Here is an 18,929-nt window from a genome sequence, read left to right on the forward strand (position 1 = left end):
GCCCGTGTAGAACCTTTTCCCAACCATAGCAATAAATCTGTTAAGGAAAACAAACAAATGACTGAAAAGGCGTACATCCCTGACCTGTAGTCAAATGTCCCAGAGCAGAAACCAAACAGAGAGAAACTCCCTCCCCTCCTGATTCCTTTCCACTTGAGAAAAGTCACACCCTTCCCTGCATCCCTTTCAACCAGAAAAACTTGACCTCAAAGCACTAGCCATTCATTTGCAACCAAGGAAGCCCTATGTAGGTTCCTTCTAATGGATCTGGATTCATATAATCAGCCAGGGTTTGATTTCAAGATGGGACACTAACCATCTAGCATGCGGTAGTGGCCACCTCTGCCCGTTTTCCCGGGTGATTGTGTCTTGTGCATGTATGAGGCAACCTTAGTTGTAAACCATGAGCTTGATTCTGTTGTGAGGACGAGGTGCAGGTGAGAGGGTGGGAATCCCTCCTAGAGAGAGAACAGGGCAGACACTTAAGTAATTTTCATCACTGATGTATTATTTTCATTTATTGAACAAACACTCTTCCTGGCCATCTCTGTGCCAGGCCCAGTACTAGGCATTGATAACCCAAAGGTAACGGAAAGCAGCTCCTTCTCGCAAGCAGCCCTCGGGAGCCAGGAAACATGCAGTCCTGTGCGGACAGCCTGTAAGGGGTCCCACAAGAGGAGCAGAAATAAAATGCTACGGCGGCAGAGAAGAGCTCAGTCTCGCCTGCATCTGGTCGGAGAGTGCTCTGTGGGGAACAGCTCGTTGGTTGCTAAGATTTTTCCCTCAGCCAACTCCACTGAGCTTCTCCATTTCCTGTGGTTTATACTGTGATTTCTAGCCATGAGACTGGTATTTTCTGTCATTGGTTGCCAAGACTAAATCCTGCCCACAGAGGTCAGCCCAGCAGGACATGTGCTCTCCTGTTGTCCATTCCAAAATGACGGTGGACTTGCCTGCTGTGCTTGCAGGGCCCATTGTGAACCGATGGAGGATGGTACCAGGTGCCAGACTCAGGGTGGCTCTTTCAGAAGCTTTACAGGAGGGCAGATGTGACATGGGCCAATGGAGTCCAGGCAAATGGTTGCAAATCAAAACCCTAAGAGATGGGATCTTAGAGCATAAGGCACCTTGAAGGAGACCTAGTTGTGTCATTTTACAAAGAGGGAAACTGACACCCAGAGAGGGCAGGTGGGACACCCCTCCTAAACTGGGGTGTCACCAGAAGAGATCGTGGCCTTGGACTCCCTGTGCTAGGCCATTCTCCTATTTGTCAGCAGAAGGCTTTCTCCAGGCCCTCTCTGTGTGCTGTGCTCTTGACTTCAGGCTGTGTCTCGTTCTGTGACTAAGAATATAGAGTGTTCCTCCTACCTGTCCTGACGAGTGTTGCCAGGTTGGCAGACACCACTCCAAACAAAACCCAGCCATGATCACCAGGGATCTTTGATGAGAGAGAGGGAGAGCTCTTAAGCTTCTCAGTGTCTCTAGAATGCTGAGTGGTAATTGTCTGTGCCTCTCCGGGGTACAATAAGTGCAGTAATGCACTGAGAGGGCTTGATGCAGGGCCTGGCACACAGTAAGTGCTCAGCAAATCTTAACTGTTGTGATCGCCAACTTATTTCCCCTTTGGAAGTTTTTGCAATTAGATGAAGGGTGTCGTGTATTCCGATAGTACAACTGTTGATTCTCCTGTCCCCTGACCTAACCGTCTGCGTGTTTATGGCATATGCCATCCTGAAGGTATGCTGGTTTCTTTTCTCGAATGTAAACTCCAAGCTTGGATTTCTTGGGCAAGTATTTTAAGGAAGAACACGGGGGTGAAATTGATAAAATATTTGCGTTGACTTTTCTTCAGCCTGAGCTCCCTGGATGGGGCTGTTCATGTCAGAAGACCTCTTTTCCTGCCCTGCCACCCGACCCCACCTTTGGCGTGACGTGTCACTCTTCTCCTCCTTCCTTGTCCCCACAGCCCCCTTGCCCCACTCTCTCTGCAGTGGGGCTTTCACCTCCATGCTGCACTCTTCTCCAGCAGCGTACCTACCCCAGTGGCAGCTTTAGGATCTGAGCCCTCAGGGCCTCGCTTCAGCCCAGGGAAGGGAGCTGTGGGACCCCGTTCAGAATCCTTGGTTCCGTCACCAGGCACCGATGGGGTGGGCCCGCGCAGCTGCCATCAACCACCTTAGAGGGGACATGAGGCCAGTTCCCAAGTAGAGTGGAGGGGGGTCCAGGCCAGGCAGCCTTAAACGTGCCTCCACGTGGGGTCAGGAAATGAGACCCGAGGGGCCTTCCACAGGGGGGATAGCTCTTCCAAGTAGTGCACACAGGTTGGCTTTGAGGGGTAAAAGGTTAGGATTTGTTTCCTGGGTCTGTCCTTCACTGCCTGCATAATCTTGGACTTGGCCTTTACCGTCTCTGACTCCGCTTCCCTACCTATAAAATGCGAGCAATGGTCGTGCTCCTTCACAGCTTAGTGGCTGAGATTAAATTGAATACTGTGAATTCAAGTCAGTATTTTCAACTGTGCTCTTTCTTGCAAAATCATGGGACTTTTAAATTTTGTGCTGTAACCTATATGCGGTTCGTTTGGATATGAAAATATTTAATTTTTTTTTTTTTTTTTTTTTTTTTTTTTTTTTTGCGGTATGTGGGCCTCGCGCTGTTGTGGCCTCTCCCGTTGCGGAGCACAGGCTCTGGACGCGCAGGCTCAACGGCCATGGCTCACGGGCCCAGCCGCTCCGCGGCATGTGGGATCTTCCCGGACCGGGGCACAAACCCGTGTCCCCTGCATCGGCAGGCGGGCTCTCAACCACTGCGCCACCAGGGAAGCCCCCGAAAATATTTAATATTTTGCTAGAGCCTTTGAGTCAAGTTGATGCTCCCGGAGGATAATTGCCATGTGTTTTCATGAAGATATTCAGGAGAAATGTCTTTCTAGACTGAGTATCGGGATTGATTGAGTTATCCTCAGCACCGATTTGTTCTCATCTGACGGCCTCTGGCCTCTTGTCTTTCACATTGGTAACTAGCAAACTGAGAGCAGACTGTTGCAGAGACTTCGGACATGGTGGGGCTTTTGTACAGATCTGTGAGACCTAGCACTGGCTTCATTTTATCTTTTTACCCTTGTTTTTCTGACTTATTCCCCCATTTTAAATCTTTGCCTTGTTAATCCAGGCTGCCTTAAATCTTTAATAATAGGTGGGTGCACAATGCCGGTGACAGTGCGACAGACCCATATGGGGGAAACTGCCCGTGGGCCCTGGGGTCACCCTTGCCCCTCCCCCTCCACACCCAACCACACGCTCTTGACTCTGTCTTCCGAGTATCCCTCAAATCTGCTCCTTCCTCCCCACCTCAGGATCACCTTCTACTGCCTCTTGTTTGGGCTCTTGTGGTGGCTTTAAACCTGGATGCCTGACTCGGGTCATTTCCACCCTCCAGCCTGCAGTCTCCTTGGCCCCTCAGCCCGTCCGGGGCTGCTCTGTGCTCTGAGCCCTCCTGCCCTGTTTCCGTGTCGTCAGACTCCACCATCCTCAGAGCATATACCGAGCTCCTTCCTTGGGCCTCTCTCTGGACCACTTGCCACCCTGTTCCTCAGGACTCAGCTGCAACATCACACCCTCCTCCCTGGCCTCCCTCAGGGGGAGTTGACACTCAGCTCCCTTGGGTGTGCACTGTGGTCACACTGCCTGCAGTGCTCTGATACGCACCCGCCCCTGCACCGGCTCTGGCCCAGGGCTCCTGTGAAACTCAGTGGGGAATGAATAAATGAATGAACGAACGAATGAGAGAATGTGGAGAACCTTCCACGTAACTCAGAGTTTTGAACCTGCATCTGAGAGAGCTACACGTATGAGAAATGTTAGCAGTTTCACCTTTATTTTACACTTAATGTACAATTAGAGGACAAGATCTCCCACCCCTGAAGACTTGGTAACAGTTAAGTTTCGGCTTTGGAATTCTTAGGAAAGAAATAGGAAAAATCACCAACATGCTTGGTTGGCAGTGAGTTTGGGGTGAGGTAATCCTAGGATCCTTGAATTCCCTTTTTCCAAAATATGGAAAATGAGTGGTTGTCACTGGTGATGGCATAGTTGTCGCCGCTCCAGAATAAGGAGGGAGAAAGTTGTTCTATGACACATCAGTGTCCTGGGCTCAGTCAGAGTGACCTTGTCCCCAGAGTGATGTCGGAGCCCCCAGTTTGCAGATAAGGCTGTGATTGCCCCCCCTCCCTCCCTCCCTCCTTCCTTCCTCCCTCCCTCCCTCCTTCCCTCCTTCCCTCCTTCCCTCCTTCCTTCCTTCCTTCCTTCTTTCCTTCCTTCCTTCCCTCCTCCCTTCCCTCCCTCCCTCCTTCCCTCCTTCCCTCCTTCCTTCCTTCCTTCCTTCCCTCCTCCCTTCCCTCCCTCCCTCCTTCCCTCCTTCCTTCCTTCCTCCCTTCCTCCCTCCCTCCTTCCCTCCTTCCTTCCTTCTTTCCTTCCTTCCTTCCCTCCTCCCTTCCCTCCCTCCCTCCTTCCCTCCTTCCTTCCTTCCTTCCCTCCTCCCTGCCCTCCCTCCCTCCCTCCTTCCCTCCTTCCTTCCTCCCTCCCTCCCTTCCTTCCTTCCTTCCTCCCTCCCTCCCTTCGTCCCTCCCTTCCTTCCACTAAATATTAAGCATTTACTGTGAGCTGGCACTGTGCTGATCCCTGGGATGCAGAGGGACTGAGGTGTGGACCCTGTCACCACTGAGGAGCTGACAGTCTGGCAGCGGAGGCCCCTACATGGACCAGCCACTGAATGCAGAAATAAGCACGGGAAGCATTGCTGATCCGGAGGAGGGAGTGGCAAACTGTTCAGAAAAGCTCCATGGGGATGGCCGCACTCCTGCGAGGGTTTGAGGATGTGTGAGAGCCCACTGGGCACGGGGGCATCGAGGTGCTCTGGAAGCAAACGGCAGAGAGCATGTGCCCAGGAGCAGCGGGAAACAGTGGGGAGCGGGCCTCATCAGAGACTTGGAGCCTCGGCATCCTCTCTGCGGCAGGCGTGGCTCTGGTGGAGGCTGGGGAGTTCATCCAGGACTCCGAGAAGTGGCCCTGATGTTCCAAGTGGGAGATGACGTGAGCTGGAGAGCCAGAGAGGAGGGGTGTGTTTAGCTCTTGAAGAAGCCAAATCTACTAGGCGTGGTGACTGAGGGTGAGGGAAGGGAGGAGTTGGGGTGACTCCCAGGTTTTTGGCCGAAACCTCTGGGTGGAGGAGGAGGAAGCCGGACCGGCCCCCAGCCGGTTGGTTCCCAGCCCAGGCGTGGGATGCTGAGCTTCCTCTCGTAGCTGCTGGGCTGTGAGGGGGGTAACGCGGCCTGTGTAGCGTGAGCAGCTCTGGCCTGAGAGCCCAGTGATGCCGACTGTGCTGCTCCGCCTGGAAGAGTAGAGAAGAAATGGCCCCTAATTAAGGGGCAGGAGGGGCTGTGCTGCCAGCAGCAGTCAGGGGTGGTGTTCTTTTTCTTTCTTTCTTTCTTTCTTTTTTTTCACTTCTGTTTACTCATGGGAGAAAAGAAGCAAAGCTTTGAGAGCAGGGAACTTCAGAAAGGCAAAATATCTCTGATTACTGTGGGAGCTGGAGAGAGCTCTTGCTGGAAAACTCAGAAGGCTGGCTGCAGAGGGAGAGCCCCGCTGGGGAGCGGGGAGTCTGGCGGGAAGCCCGGGAAGGTTTGAGCACCAGAGTGAGATTCAATGATTTATTAAAAAAAAAAAAAAAAAAAAAAGACATTCTAATCAGTCTTCTTATAATCAAACAGACTAGCTTCTTTGTGATCAGAGCTAAAATGATGAAAAATACCAAATTGGACCTTATCATTCAGTTTTTTAGAAGGATACTATTACATAGTATCAGTTCAGGTTGTTCAAACGTCACTTTTTTTTTAATTTAAAAAATCATCTTTGCTGATGACAGAGGGGTAGCAGAGAACTTGGTCTGACTGAACAGTCAGGGTGGAACACCCACAGGAAACGCAGTAGAATGTGCATGAGGCATGTCTCACCTCTTTGGAGGGGCTCTTGCTCTGGGATCCGTGGAGCCTCAACAGGCCTGTGAGAGAATTCAGAGGGTCAGTGAACTTGGATGGGAAAAAAGTTGCATCTTTACTTTGACCAAGTTCTAATAAAGTTTGTTTTTATTATGAATGTAATATTCAGAATACAATAGTATTAGCAATGTTTGTTACCATTAGAAATCACAGCTCTTTTCATATTGCATTATAATTGTGGCAGATATCTGAAAATGTCATTTATGCTTATCACTACTTTGGATTTATAGTAGTTTTTAGATCCACCACTGTGTGACAAGGTCCAATGCCTTATTGAACAAGTACATCCATTACTATATTACAATTTTTTTTAATATGGGTAACTGTACTTCAGTAGAATTGGCCTTCTTTTTACTCCTATGCATTGTGTCTCCATGCATTTAAAAACATTATTATGCACACGTTTCATCAGCTTCACAACTGAACAAAGAGGTCCGTGGCACATGAAAGGTTAATAATCCCTGGCTAAGATCCTGTAGTTGTGACATGAGACCTCCACCTGGTGGCAGCATACTCCTTAAAGGTTAAATCGATAATCAACATGGAAGAAACTTTTAAAATAACAGTGTATTTGAATATGGTTTTCAAACATTTTTGACCACAACCCACAGTGAGACATAGGCTTTATATCATAACTCAGTACCCTCATACCTAAGTTTCACAAAACAAGACTTAACTTTACCATGTGACACACTGGTATTTTTTTAATCCCATTTCTCTTTCCTTAAAATAAAATGCTGGTTGCAGCTCACTAAACTGTAGTTCTGCGGGTGACATTGCACTGTTTGACATTGTAGGAGACCATTTTTCATTATATTTTATGATTTATTACCCAGGGAAGTTCACTTTGTTCTCCCCCCAAATACCCACACATTTTCAAGGACATAATACTTACATTTTAAATATCTGTCAACAAATAAGAGTGTATTTTTACACAGTACTTAAAAAGTCATTTATTATTGATATGTAACGTATATCCAGGGAAACGAACGGATCTTAATTGTATAACAAGACATAGAACATTCCCCAGTCAGTTTCTCCCTGAGCAATCACTGTGCTGATTTCTTTGACCATAGATTTAATTTTGCTTTTCTAGAACTTTATATAAATGGAATCATGCAGTATGTGTTTTAGCCTGGCTTTGCTCAGTGCAACATTATTGATATTAGTCTGTGTTGAGCGGATCAGTAGTTTGGTGAGGAGGGTTCCGTTGCATGAATATACCACAGTTTGTTTGTTCTCCTGGTGAGAGGCTTTCGGGTTGTCTTCCATTTCGATTCTTGCAAATAAAACATCCATGCACGTTTGTGTACATTTCTTTGTGTGCACATATGTTTCATCTCTCGCAGGTAAATACCTGAGGTGGAATTGCTGGCTCAGATGGTAAAATAAATATGTGTTTAACTGTAGGGAACTGACAAATATTTGCCAGGGTGGTTGAACCGTTTTCCATTGCCACTAGCAGTGTGTGAGTTTGGGTCACTCCCCATCCTCACCAACATTTGGTGTGCGTCAGGTTTTCACTGCAGTTGTAGTGGGTGTGTACTTGTATCTCTTGGCAGTGTTAATTTGTATTTGCTTGATAAGCGATGATGTTGTACACTTTTTTTCATGTACCTGTTCACCAGTTGTTTATCTTAATTGTGAATTGTCTGTTCAAGCTTGTGTTGTGTTGTTTTTTTAACGTCAATTTGTAGAAGTATTTTTTACAGATTTTAGACACCAGTCCTTTATGTCAGACACGTGCATTTATGGATATTTTCTCACAGTCTATGGCATACATATCCATTTTATTAATGGTGTCTTTTGATGAGCAGAAGTTTTTAATTTTGATCAAGTCCAGCGTGCTGATTTTTTTCTTTTATAATTAGTGCTTTCTGGATCCTGTCTAAGAAATCTTTTTCTACCCCAAGTTTGGGAAGATAGATTTGGTTTTTTACATTTAGGTCTGTGATTCATCTCAAATCAATTTCTGTGTACGGTGTGAGGTAGGTGTCGAGTTTCATTTTCTTTCCATATTATATCTGGTATTCTCACACCGTTTGTTGAAAAAATATATTTTTTTCACCACTGAATTATAGCACAGAATTTAAAAAAAATTGTTTAACCAAAGAGGTACAAAAATGACTTCCCCTGCTGGCCATAAAGCAACCCACGGTGCTTTTCTAAGTTAGTTCATCCACAGTTATCTTGAGATTCTCAGATTACTTTACTCATACGGTATGAGGGTTTATGAAGCTACACGTTTTTACAGGGTCTGTAGCCATGCCTCAGAGCTGCTAGCTACATGTGGCTGTTTAAATTAGATTGAAATTAAATAAAATAAAAAGTTCAGCTTCTCAGTCACCATAGCCACATTTCAAGTGCACAGTAACCACATAAGGCTATTGGCTTCCCTGTTGAACAGTGCAGATAGAGAAGATTTCCATTTTTTCCAAAGTGCTAGACAGCTCTAGCCTACCAAATAAGAAAGGAGACAGGCTTTGTACAGTTTTGTAGCATATTTTAATAAAACTCATGTAGTTTTCATAACTGTCGCTCAGCATCTACCTTCTGCTCTTTGGTTCTTTTTCATTTGTCCGTGCTTCTAGTTCTAGTCCAAGATGTACGGTCCCAGCCAATCCTTTTGTCTGTCTAAAAATGCAGTAACTTCTGTCTGTTCTCGCCTATCTGGAAGAAAGAATTCCCCTGGCCATCCACGGACTCATTCTTTTCTGGAGCCTACCTCGTACTGACCTATTTAACTTTTCTCAGTGTTTAATAGCCTTCCAACTGCTGCCAGATTTCTGGGCATCCTCCTTGAAGGTGCGGCCCAGAGATAGATATTTTGTCTTTCCTATCCTGATTAAATTTCTCCCTAGCATTTCTAGCATAAATTATAAACTTGCAAAAAGCATCGGGTTATGAGTTTTACCCCGCCCCATATTAACGTTTCTGTCCAGTAGTGAACTTTGTTGCCGTTTCATCATGAGCAACCACATAGGAATTTGTGAGATTTTCTCTCATTGTTTGCTGGGCGTGAGCTAACTCTGCCATTAATGTCTTTCAGTGTGGGAATTTTGCTGTCCTGGTGGATCTTCATATATCTCCGCAAGGTTCAAACAAAGATACCAGCTGGTTTTCTGAACAGAAGAAAGAGGTACCAGAAAACTTTTCACTATTTTTTAAAATTGAAGTATAGTTGATTTAAGGTGTTTCAGTTGTACAGCAAAGTGATTCAGTTATACATACAGACACACACACACACACACACGTATTCTTTTTCAGATTCTTTTCCGTTATAGGTTATTACATGATTTTTTTTAAATAAATTCTTTCAGGATTTGTTTATTTCATTAGTAGTGGAATTAGTTCATTCTTTTTTCTTTTTTTTTTTTTCTCCTTTTTTGGCTGCATTGGGTCTTTGTTGCTGTGTGCAGGCTTTCTCTAGTTGCGGCAAACGGGAGGTACTCTTCGTTGAGGTGCGTGGGCTTCTCATTGCAGTGGCTTCTCTTGTCGCGGAGCACAGGCTCTAGGAGCATGGGCTTCAGTAGTTGTGGCACTCGGGCTTCAGTAGTTGCAGCACGCGGGCTCTAAAGCTCAGGCTCCATAGTTGTGGCGCACGGGCTTAGTTGCTCCGCGGCACATGGGATCTTCTTGGACCTGGTATTGAACCCATGTCCCCTGCTTGACAGGCGAAGTCTTAACCACTGCGCCACCAGGGAAGTCCTATTACATGATACTGAATATAGTTCCCTGTGCTGTCCTTAAAACTTTTCACTATTTTAAATGCAAGGAGCTGCTCTTAAAAGGAATATTAGCTCTTTTTCCAGCTTTCATTTTCATTAATGGACAATAAATCTTGAGTGCTATTTAATCCTTGAAAAGCAGTTGTGTTCCCCACAACAGACATACACCTGCTTTTTTGTTGTTGCTGTTTCTTCGGAAATGGACACATCTATCTATTTCCTTTGCTATCTAGTATTTAAACCAGACATTTCCTACCTCTTTGTTTGGGGGAAAGGGTTCTTTGTATTAAAAAAAGAAGAAGTTGGGGCTTCCCTGGTGGCGCAGTGGTTGAGAGTCCGCCTGTTGATGCAGGGGACACGGGTTCGTGCCCCGGTCTGGGAGGATCCCACATGCCGCGGAGCGGCTGGGCCCGTGAGTCATGGCCACTGAGCCTGCGCGTCCGGAGCCTGTGCTCCGCAACGGGAGAGGCCACAACAGTGAGAGGCCCACGTACCGCAAAAGGAAAAAAAAAAAAGAAGTTAAAGTGACTTTTCCAGGTAAGCAGGGACTGTAATCCTGGCTGGCCATAAAGGATGGACTGAGCACCTGGAACAGGTGTGGGGTTCACACAAAGCTGGTCTTTCTCACCGGTCTGAAATCCTCTTCTGCACCGTGTGATCCTTTGACAAAGTGTAGAGATGGTTGATCACGGCCCTCCTCTCGCCGTGGCCAGTCACTAAGCTGATGCTCAGTCAGTAAAGGAAGTGGTCATGTGACAGGGTGGCGATGTTGGACCTCCTGGGGCCCCAGCCTCCTCCTCTGTAGATGAAGGGGTTCTCCCAGACCCTGGCTGAGTCACTCCCGGCTCTCAGTTTCCGAGGTCCCACCCAAGTGCCACTGTGGCAGAGGGTGAGAAGGTGCCTCTAGCTCTCAGCATGTGCTTGGCTCCCTTCTCCAGATCCCTGCTTACAGGAGAGCAGAACAGTGAGCCTGTGGCTTTCACATAACTTTCCAGAAGTTAGAGCCCTTGGTGTCTTCCATGATATTCGTTGGTCACAACAGCTTTTTAGAGCTAGAAATAAAAATGCATTTTACTAAAAGGTAGTATATGGAGAAGAAACTAGTGATAGTGGTACTTTTTTATACCACTTTTTTACGCCTTTACCGTGATAACTGTTTTCAGTCAGCTTTTGGAGATAACTAGAAAAGAAAACTCCCAAAAGAAAATTTATAAGTGATACATTTTCAGTCAGGAGATAATATTATCAGGACTTTGTTGTCCTAATTTTGCGAAGGATATCCAGTGGCCTGAAGCTGGAGCAAGAAGGCGCAAGATTCTGTATGATGGGATTTTCATTCAAGTAAATAGCCGTGAACCATACTCTTCAGGGCTTAACGTTTGATAGGCCAGCATCTCCTTCTACAACTCACCTTCATGTCATTCCAAGCTTTGGCTTCTCAACACACGTCCCTATGATTCAAAACAGTTAATTCGTTTCCCCAAAGTGACTAATATGCACCCCAGGGGACCCCACCCAAAAAGTTTGACTTACATTAACAGCATCCTAGAATCCACCATTCCATTTTCCTCTATTCTCTCCCAGCTCTGCCACCGCGGCCTTAAACCCTTTTTGTTGATATTTAGTCAATTTTGCCAAGATTCAGTTGATTTGGAAGGCTTTACAATAAATCTGTGGGTATGTGACTCACTTCCTAGCCAAAGCGTAAGGCTAGAATTTTCCAGGGTGCCACAAGCAACTGTGCTGCTCCACCTCGTACCTATGTCCGGGCAGCAGGGCGTGACTTAGCAAGATGCTCAGAGCACGATTAGACCTGCAGAGCTCCGATGCAGTGCCAGCAAGCTGAGTTTTCCTCTCAAAGCAAAGTAGATAGTTTGTGGCTTTTACTGAATTTGTTCCTTCAAAGTGTGTTCACTGACGTTAAAATCGCTCTGGGATAATTTGTGTGTGTGTGTGTGTGTGTATAAGAAAGGAGAAAAGCTAGTTGAGGATATGACTTTAGCCTATGTTCAGTTTTTTTAATCATTAGATTATCTCGAGACTGGGATTTCATGAGCAATCAGTTTGATTGCATTTTAACAGTCGCTTTGCGTAGTGAAAGTCTTAAGAATATCCAGTTCCTTTTCAGGAAAAGGAACTAATTACATGTATTAAACATGTGTTTATTTTGAGTCCAGCATGAGTAGTCTTTGTACCCAAACAATTGAACTCAAACCGTTCCGTTTGTAAACCTGGGAAAGCACACATGGACCCCTGTTAGCCTGGAGATGTTGGGCGCATCTCTCTCTTGCTCCTTGATTTGAACTTGGCCTTCTTGCCACGCCTCCAATTTAGCTGGGAATTTGTCTTTTCTCGCCTTGCTCTGGTTCTGAGGAGAACGCTTCGCCAAGTGCAGTGTGGTCAGTTACTAGGGTATCTCGACCACAGCGCACACTATCTACCTTCCATTTGTCAAACCTGACTCATGGAAGGAAAGCCCCGTAACTCTAGGGAGAGAGTTTGTGTGTATGGGCCTTGGCTTTATTTTTGTCATACTATTTTTAGTTCTGGCCTTATAGGGCATTTATGGCCAAATTTTAACAATCCTTGTTTCCATGTATGTCTTTCACATAGTTTCTAGCTCAGTCATCGGTGAACCCTGCATGTGAAGCAGAATTCTTTAATTGTTAAAACAACAGTATGAGACAAGGCTGCCTTTCTATTGCATGAACAATGCCAAAACCCTAACTGTAAACGAATACGGCTGTATTCCACAAGGCACTGCATCTTTGGGCCGCAAAATGAGAGCAGGAGAGAGGAGACCCGTGTTTGTATTTTGTCAAGAAACTCATGTTTGTCAATTAAGTCAAGGGTCCTCTGTACTGTGTGAGGCGTACACGTATTTGCAACAAAAGAAAAGTTTGGCTCTCGTTGCCCTTTGAAGGAGCTTACAACTCTGTCCTCATTTTAATTTATGAAGATTCTAAGAGATCAACCTGAGATAGCATCGCCAGAAACCAGTGAAACAGGTTTGAGGCGACCTGGAAACTCTGAGCCTTCTGCAGAGTCCTTGGGAACTGAACCAGAATTACCCATCCTTACACATCAGCTCTTAATCTCAGTTAAGAAATTTAGATCTGTGGAAGGGTAAGCTGTGACAAAGTGAAAGAGCGGCATGGACATATATACACTACCAAACGTAAGGTAGATAGCTAGTGGGAAGCAGCCACATAGCACAGGGAGATCAGCTCGGTGCTTTGTGACCGCCTGGAGGGGTGGGATAGGGAGGGTGGGAGGGAGACGCAAAAGGGAGGGGATATGGAAACATATGTATATGTATAACTGATTAAATTTGTTATAAGGCAAAAAATTTAAATAAATAAATAAATAAATAAATAAATAAATAAATAAAAAGAAATTTAGATTTGTGGGCAATTTTTTCCTTTCCCTACATCAGGTAACATTTTTCTGCTAGTGTAGCTGAAATGGGCAGTGTCATCCCATTGTGTGGTTGGACTTTTAAAGTTTTGTTTTTCTTTTTATCAATAACACCGATACGTAAAACGGTAGCTCCAGAAATTTGCTAGTCATATGGGATGCTGACATTGAAGTAAAACCCTGTGTTTCTGTTGCCTAATAAATATTAGTCTACTTTTGAGCAATATAAGAAGTTAAATTATTTTTATCATGAATAGGTGAACATAGTGCAGTTTTCACAAAAGTATATACAGTATCATCAACAAGTATGAGAAGAAAATCAGACTCCTGATTTCCAGTTCTCTATTCAACCCACCACTCGGTGCTATTCCTTTTTAGTAGATTTGTAAATCCCAGAAACTAATGAATTATGGCGGTTGGGTATTAAAAGTTTTTTGAACCAAGTTTGAAAAGTGGGAAATTTTTGTATAAAAATCACTGTCTCTAGTTCCTCTTAAACAAATTGGAAGATCTGGTATCACTGTGCCTTGTGTCCCCATATGAAAGCACGGGGGGCTGCCCCCTGTTGACTGCTTTGGGGTCAGGGTTCCCTCTGACTGTGCCTTGGTTCCCAGCCTCTCCCGGTCCACAGTCCCCACCCAGTGGGCCTGGCTCTGGGGCTACCATCTCCATCCAGAGTTGGCTCTGTTTGACTTCTCTCTTCTGTTTGTCACAATCCCACGGCTTGATATTTACACGAAAACAGTCTTTACCTCTCTGATTTTGTCACCTCATCACCCTGATTTTTACATTTAAGTGCTTTTATCTTCCTTTTAGAAATGTGAAACTGAAACAGAGAGAAATGAAATGTATTTCTTATATCACAGAGTAAGCCAACATCATGGTTTCCAACAAAGCTCAGTGGCAAATTTAAATCTGCAGTGTTATCCATGAGCACATATAAGATTCCTTTATTCATTCATAGCTAATTTAAAAAGCAAACAAAATGAAATGTTCGATTTTGGCTTTTAAATATGCATGACATTGACTTTTTGTGCATTGCATTAAATTAGAAAGTTATATCTAATTTTCTGATTTACTTTAGGAAGTCTGTTTACTGTTAAAAGAAACCATTGATTCAAGAGTGAAGGAATACTTAGGAGTTCGTAAACAGCACAGGCCGTCAAATACAGAATTCACAAGATCCAGTCCCTTGTCCTTAAAAGGTAGGAATGGAGTACTTTGATTTTGGATAAAATTTCTGCTTTGTAGAGATGGCAGTTATGTTTGACTCTGATTGTCACGTTAGTACAGTGATTTTTTTAAAAATATGTTCTATTGAAGATGCTTTCATTAGGTAAAGAAAATTAACCAGAAAACCCTGAAGGGCTTTTAATGGTAGGCAAAATACATAAAAATAGAAAATAAAACATTCCTAAGGAAGCTATAAATTCTTTAAAGGAATTTTTTTTTTTTGACAAGTAGTCTTACAGCTGGGTTTATGTTAACACTGACTTGATGTGGGGCTTTATGCTTTTCTAAATGCTTTCATTTATGTCACCCTATTTCAGAAGTTCTCACCTGGGGGTGCTTTTGCCCCAGGGGACATTTGGAAATGTCTGTGACAGTCTGGGTTGTCATAACTATGGTGGGGAGCTACTGGCATCTGGTGGGTAGAGGCCAGGGACGCCACTATATATCCTACAGTGCCCAGGGCAGCTCCCCACAGCAAGACACTATCCCCCGAAATGTCAAGGGTACTGAGGTTGAAATATCCCACCCTGTTATCCTAATAACACTTGGAGAATGGTCATATCCTCGAGTTATGGGTGAAGAAGCTGAGGTTGCGAGATTAAGGGGGTTGCCCAAATAAAAGACCATCTTCTCGAGGACAAAGATTATGTCGTGTATCTGGCATCTTCCCTTCTCCTCTCCCTGCCCCCAGCACTTAGCTCAGTGCCTGATGCACAGATTCATATTCAGCATATTCAGGGATACGTTGAATATGGAGGAGGACTTGGGTGACAAGCAGCAGAACCTGACCCCCCCGCCCAGTGTTCTCTCCACTCTGTCATTGTGGTGTTTTAAATTTTTTTATTTTGAGTTAGCATTTCACGGCACTCTTTGCAGTACACTTACAGTCAACCCATGTTAATCCTCAGAGGACAGTACTGTAGTGCTGTGAACTAGATTATGCTAATGCAACACCTCTTTAGGGAAAGGATGGTGCCACGTCCTCCCCTTTGAAGGCATACTTAATCTGCGCTGTTTACTTGGGCACGACTGATAAGTGGGCAGATAGGTTGAGTTTATTCAAACCGAAAGCCTCAGACAAATAGAATTTTCAGTCCAAACAATATTGTATTAGATGACGCTTGCTGGCATTTTGCTTAGTAATACTGTAAGTCTTCTTGAGAAAAGCCGTAGGAGCTTGCATCCTTTGTACTCCAGCAGACCTGGCTAGTGTCGCTTTCTAACTGGTACGGAAGGAAAAGGAGCAGAGAAAGTTCCAAGACCTCTGTCTCCACTGTGGTAGTGGCTTAGTCAGGCCCGATCCTTAACTGGCCCCTCCCCTGGCCTCCACTCCTACTGAGGGAAGAGCTAAATACTCACTTTCCCAGCCTCTCTCACAGGCAGGGCACACATGGTGTTCTGGCCCCAAGATGAAACTCAAAGCCTTTCTTGGGCTCACGTGGGCAAGAAGTTTGTTTTTAAACAGAAAAGTGATCTTACTGTACATACAATTTTGTAATCTGTTTTTTCCCCACCTAACATAATATGAAAGTCCTTTGAAACACATACATCACCATTTTTAAAATTTAACAGATGTGAAGTGGTATCACATCGTGGTTTGGGTTTGCATTTCTTTAATGATTAGTGATGTTGACCATCTTTTCATGTGCTTATTAACTATTTCTGTATCTTTGGGGAAATGTCTGTTGATGTCCTTGGCCCAGTTTTTAATTAGGTTGTGTGTTTATTTTTTTGAGTTGTAGGAATTCTTTATATATTCTGGATATTAATCTTTTATCAGATATGGTTTGCAGATATTTTCTCCCTCCTGAGAGAAATGGAGAAAACAAAGCCTTTGACAATGTCCTTTGACACAAACGTTTTTAATTTTGATGTAGCCAGTTGATGTCATATCCAACAAATCATTGCTGGATTCAGTGTCACGAAGCTTTTCCCTATTTTTTTCTTCTAAGAGTTTTTATGGACTTAGCTCTTACATTTAGGTCTTTGATTCATTTTGAGTTAATCTTTTATATGGTTTAAGTTAAGGGTCCAACTTTGTTCTTCCACATGTGGATATCCAGTTTTCCCAGTGCCATTTGTTGAAAAGCCTGTCCTTTGCCCCATTGAGTGGCCTTGGCGCCATTATTAAAAACCATTTGACCATAAATATGAGAGTTTATTTCTGGGCTCTCTCTTCTATTCTGTTGGTCTATATGTCTGTCTTTGTGCCAATACCACACTGTATTGATTACCATAGCTTTATAGTAGGTTTTGAAATTAGAAAGTGTGACTCTTCCAACTTTGTTCTTGTTTTTCAAGATTGTTTTGGCCATTCAGGGTCCACATCACTGTTTTTAATGACTGCATAGAATTCCATTGTGTCCATAGTTTGATTTATCAGTGGGACATTTAGGTCGCATCTAATATTTTCACTGTTGTAAACAGTGGTACGGTGGACACCTTGATGATCGAGATATTTGCACACTTCAATTTCTTTATAATATTTCTCTCTAATGTTCATACATTGTAAGAGCTCCTTAAGGATATTCAAGCTCTGTGTGTTACGTGTGTTGCAAGAGATTTTTCTCAGTTTGTCATTTGCCTCTGACTTGGTTTATTTAACATACAACCACAAACGAGAAGCCTTTTTTGCCCCTGGAGCCTCCGATGCCCGCTAGTGGGGGTGAATGCCGGGCTTCTCTGTCGGAGATAAGCAGCGCCGTCGATTGCCCAAGAAAGCAGGAGGGTGCTGATGCAACGGTGTGCTGCTCACTCCTCTCCCTCTTCGAAAGCCAACTCGGTGTGAAAGCAGCATCCTCCTTCTTTCTGCTTCTGAGAGCAGTTAACCTTTGACTGAGCATGTCTTTCGATGTCCCCACCTGAGCTAGTCCTCTTCTCTGTTGCCACCAAGCAGTCCGTGGTCCCGCCTCAGCTGGACCCTCAAAGACCTGCAGCAGCACGCTCGCTGGCGCCCTTGCGCTCGCTCTGGCCGATGCCCCACCTGCTGTCAACACTTGAGTTAGTGTAATCCCTTCACGTCACAGGTCTGATCTTTGTGCTGAAAGCCCTTTAGGATTTCCCCAGGGCTCCTGGGCGAAGGCCAAGATCTCTGGGGTAGATGCCTCTCCAGCCTCATCTTGCGCCCCTTGTTCCTTCTTTCATGCTTCAGCCACAGCAGCCTCAGTTCCTCTCTTTCAAAGCCCCATTCTTCCACTCATGCTGGGGCCTCTGCCCATGTTGGAGTGCTGGTCCTCCCCTGCCCTCTGCCACCTTCAGCTCTCCGCTCAAAGTCCACACCCCAGGGAAGCGTATCCTGTCCACAGGTCCCCTGTTTCCAGGCCCAGGAGCATCCTGCACTTTGGTTCACACCATTTGATGAATGTTGATCTCTCCACAAATGTGCCGGTCGCCAGAAGACAGGTTCTGCCTCTTTTATGATCCGCGGTATCCCCGGCATGGAGCATATTTTCCGGTTTGCAGTAGGTTCTTAATAAATGTTTGTACAAGTGATTAATTACACACATGGATACATCTTTCCTCTTCCTAGTAAGGTCAAGGCCTGCTGTAACTTACCTCGCCTGCCTTGTCCCTTCCTGCTACTCACTTTTCTATTTCCTGCAAACCTGCCTTCTTTATACCTCTGTGCTTTTACATTTTCAGGTTTCTCTTTTGTCCGGAAATCTCCTAGTATTCAGCTTTTAAGACCTAACTCAAATATTACTTCTACAAAGTCTTCCTCAATTTCCTGTCTTCCTTGCTCAGAGCACTTTTATAACATTGGTCACATTGTATTATAATTGTTTTATAATCAGTTTACCTGCCTTTCTCCCTTTCTTTGTTGGTAAAGATTGAGGGGTTGCCACCCCAGAGCCTCTTTTTTTTCTTTTTTTTTCCTCCAAATGACCGTGCTGCTTAATTCAAGAGAAACCAGTAACTCTGCTTCACCTCATACTAAACTGTTAATTTCCTAAGGGTCAGAGCGCTGTTCGCCCATCTCTACCCCAGGGCTGCCTTCCATAGAGGGCCGAGGTGCATCATCTTCTAGGACATGCACACCCGCAGGGATGAAGCAGACATACATAGTGATGCCGCCCATCCCAGACTGTTTATTATCAGCATCACTAAAAATGGAAACTGCCTCTTCTCGGCTGCTCCCATAGTCTTACTTTAAATGCCTTTTTCTTCAAAAGGAATTTCAGAGCCACGAACTGTAACGAAGGCCTTGCCTATTTCCTCCTCACTGTTTAGTTCTGTGTCTCATGTTCCCTGAAAATAGAGTTGCTCTTACTGTCTTGGTGACTAGGGTGAATGTGTGTGGTTTTCGCTTTTGTGTAAATTGGGTATCTTCCTTATTTGTGTGAGTTTCTTACCTTTCCCGTTTCCATATCTGAGTAACGATAACATACTTCGTCATGGGATAGACACTTAACACATGATGCTGGGTGAGCTGAAGTCACCAGGCTGGTAACTTTGCTGATTGCTTTAATAAAATTACTATATTTCATCCTCTGAGT

General features: G+C 44.8%; 1 protein-coding gene across 1 annotated transcript in view; it reads left to right on the forward strand.

Annotated features, from left to right (window-relative positions):
* SLX4IP (SLX4 interacting protein) overlaps positions 1-18,929 on the forward strand; it is a 185,165-nt gene that overhangs the window by 107,032 nt on the left and 59,204 nt on the right. Inside the window, 2 exon segments of the mRNA XM_082600690.1 lie at positions 9,105-9,194; positions 14,285-14,405. Of these exon segments, the coding sequence (XP_082456816.1) occupies positions 9,105-9,194; positions 14,285-14,405 (211 nt within the window).

The sequence above is a fragment of the Mesoplodon mirus genome, assembly GCF_964341445.2.
Source record: "Mesoplodon mirus genome assembly, chromosome: 15".
NCBI classification, from domain to species: domain Eukaryota; kingdom Metazoa; phylum Chordata; class Mammalia; order Artiodactyla; family Ziphiidae; genus Mesoplodon; species Mesoplodon mirus.